Source organism: Chaetura pelagica, unplaced genomic scaffold (assembly GCF_000747805.2).
Source record: "Chaetura pelagica isolate M959 unplaced genomic scaffold, ChaPel_1.0 scaffold938, whole genome shotgun sequence".
Taxonomy (NCBI): Eukaryota; Metazoa; Chordata; class Aves; order Apodiformes; family Apodidae; genus Chaetura; species Chaetura pelagica.
Genome location: NW_009954221.1, coordinates 552,280 through 553,983, shown reverse-complemented (window position 1 = coordinate 553,983; position 1,704 = coordinate 552,280). Strand labels below are relative to the sequence as shown.

The window sequence follows — 1,704 nt, the reverse complement described above, 5'->3', positions numbered from 1 at the left end:
GGATGTGGCACCCTGGCCCCGCGCTCCCGGGATCTGCCTCCCTCGGGACCCTCTTCCCGCCGGCTGCTGTGCCCCTCGCCCCTCCTGCTGCCCTCCTCCCGCTTCTCCCTCTCCTCCCGCTTCTCCCTCTCCTCCCGCTTCTCCCTCTCCTCCCACCAACTGCTGTGTCCCCTCTGCTCCTGGCTTCTCTTTTCCCCTCTCCTCTCCGACGGCCTCTGGTGCCTCCGCTCCTCCTCCTCCCGCTGTGTCCTGCTCCCAGGCTTCCTCTCGGAGCCCTTCCCGGGCGGGTGGCTCCCGCTGGCGTAGCGCTCGTACCCCGGGTCCTCCTTCTCCTTCTTGATCCTCACCCGGGGGTGCTCTCCTCACCGCCTGCGAGCCCTTGGGCCTCTCCTCCCCTCTCCTCTCTTGATCTGGAAGAGAAGGTTCCACTTCTGGGATGGACAGTCCCAGAGCATCACTCCAGCCCCCTGCTCTGCCCAGCACCACGCTGTCCTTCCAATCCCACTCCCAACTTTTTCCCCCAAGCTCCACAGCCTGTTCCCCCCCTTGGGGATCTTGTTCCGCTTCCAACCCCAACACTTCTCCAGTCTGAGCCATCCCACTTCTTTAAAACTTGCCACATCCTTCCCAGAAAGGCTGCCCTCGGCAGTCACAGGCTGGTCCCGTGCCTGGCACCTCTGCTCCCTTGGGATGTGCTCTACATCCTTCTGTTTTCTTCTGGACGTTGCGGAGAAACAGGCCCTGCTGCCTCCGCAGGGAACAGGAGCTGTTCAGGCACTTGGATGGTTTCACTTCTGCTGCATTTTTAGATCTACTTCCGTGGAACAGCTTAGGTTAGAAGGGACCTTTAAAAGCCATCCAGTCCAAACCTGGCTGTGGCACCAGCTTCCAGCAGCGGAATCTCATCTAGATCCACTGGGTTTATGTTCTAACCGATTTATCAGCCACGTAACAGTCACTCCATCCACCTGCAGTGCTGCACGGCCGCAGCAGCAGCAGCAGGTGTTCAGATGAAGTGGTGCCCAGATGTTCAGATGCTTTTCCTCAGCCTTCCCAGCTCCCCCCCCGCAGTGACAAGTGCTGGAATTGTCTGCAAGACCTGTCCCTTTGGAGGCAGGGGAGGATGCTCACCGAGGAGGCTGAAGCCAGGGGCTCAGACACCCCTCAAGAGGGCACAGACCCAAGCCCAGGCACTCGTGCTGTTCCCCAGAGCACCCCCATCTGTGGTGTTCCCCCGAGCCCAGGCTCCCAGCTGGAACACATCTCACCTTTCTGCTTTTTTACAGGCACATCCTCATCTTCTGACTGGGACTCAGAAGAGGTATGAGGTGGCGTTTTAACCCCGCAGCCCTTTTCATGGAGGGCTTTGGTGACATCATCTAGGTCATCGGAGTCCTTGGGGGGCCGATAGTTGGCCACGTGGTCCACCCGGATGGTCCTTCCCTTGATCTAGCAGAGGAGACACAGGGTGAGCCAGGGAACAGCCCAGCCCCCCGCGCTGCTGGGGCTCCCCCCGAGCTGGGACAGGCGGGACCGGCCCCTCACCTTGATCCCATTGAAGTTGTCAACAGCCAGGACGGTGCTCCTCTGGTCCTCATAGCACAGAAAGCAAAAGCCTTTGGACTTCCCGGTCTTCTTGTCCCGCACCAGGTTGATGTTGACCACCTCCCCGTACCTGGAACACGCTCTGAGCACCCGCGGCAG

General features: G+C 60.4%; 1 protein-coding gene across 1 annotated transcript in view; it reads right to left on the bottom strand.

Moving 5' to 3' along the window:
• The window catches only part of LOC104393944, an 11,016-nt gene that overhangs the window by 6,533 nt on the left and 2,779 nt on the right, over positions 1–1,704 (bottom strand). Inside the window, exons 3-5 of the mRNA XM_010003472.1 lie at positions 1,546–1,675; positions 1,269–1,449; positions 12–358 (exon numbers count right to left, since the gene is read on the bottom strand). Coding sequence (XP_010001774.1) covers positions 12–358; positions 1,269–1,449; positions 1,546–1,675 — 658 coding nt within the window. The remainder of the gene's footprint in view (positions 1–11; positions 359–1,268; positions 1,450–1,545; positions 1,676–1,704) is intronic.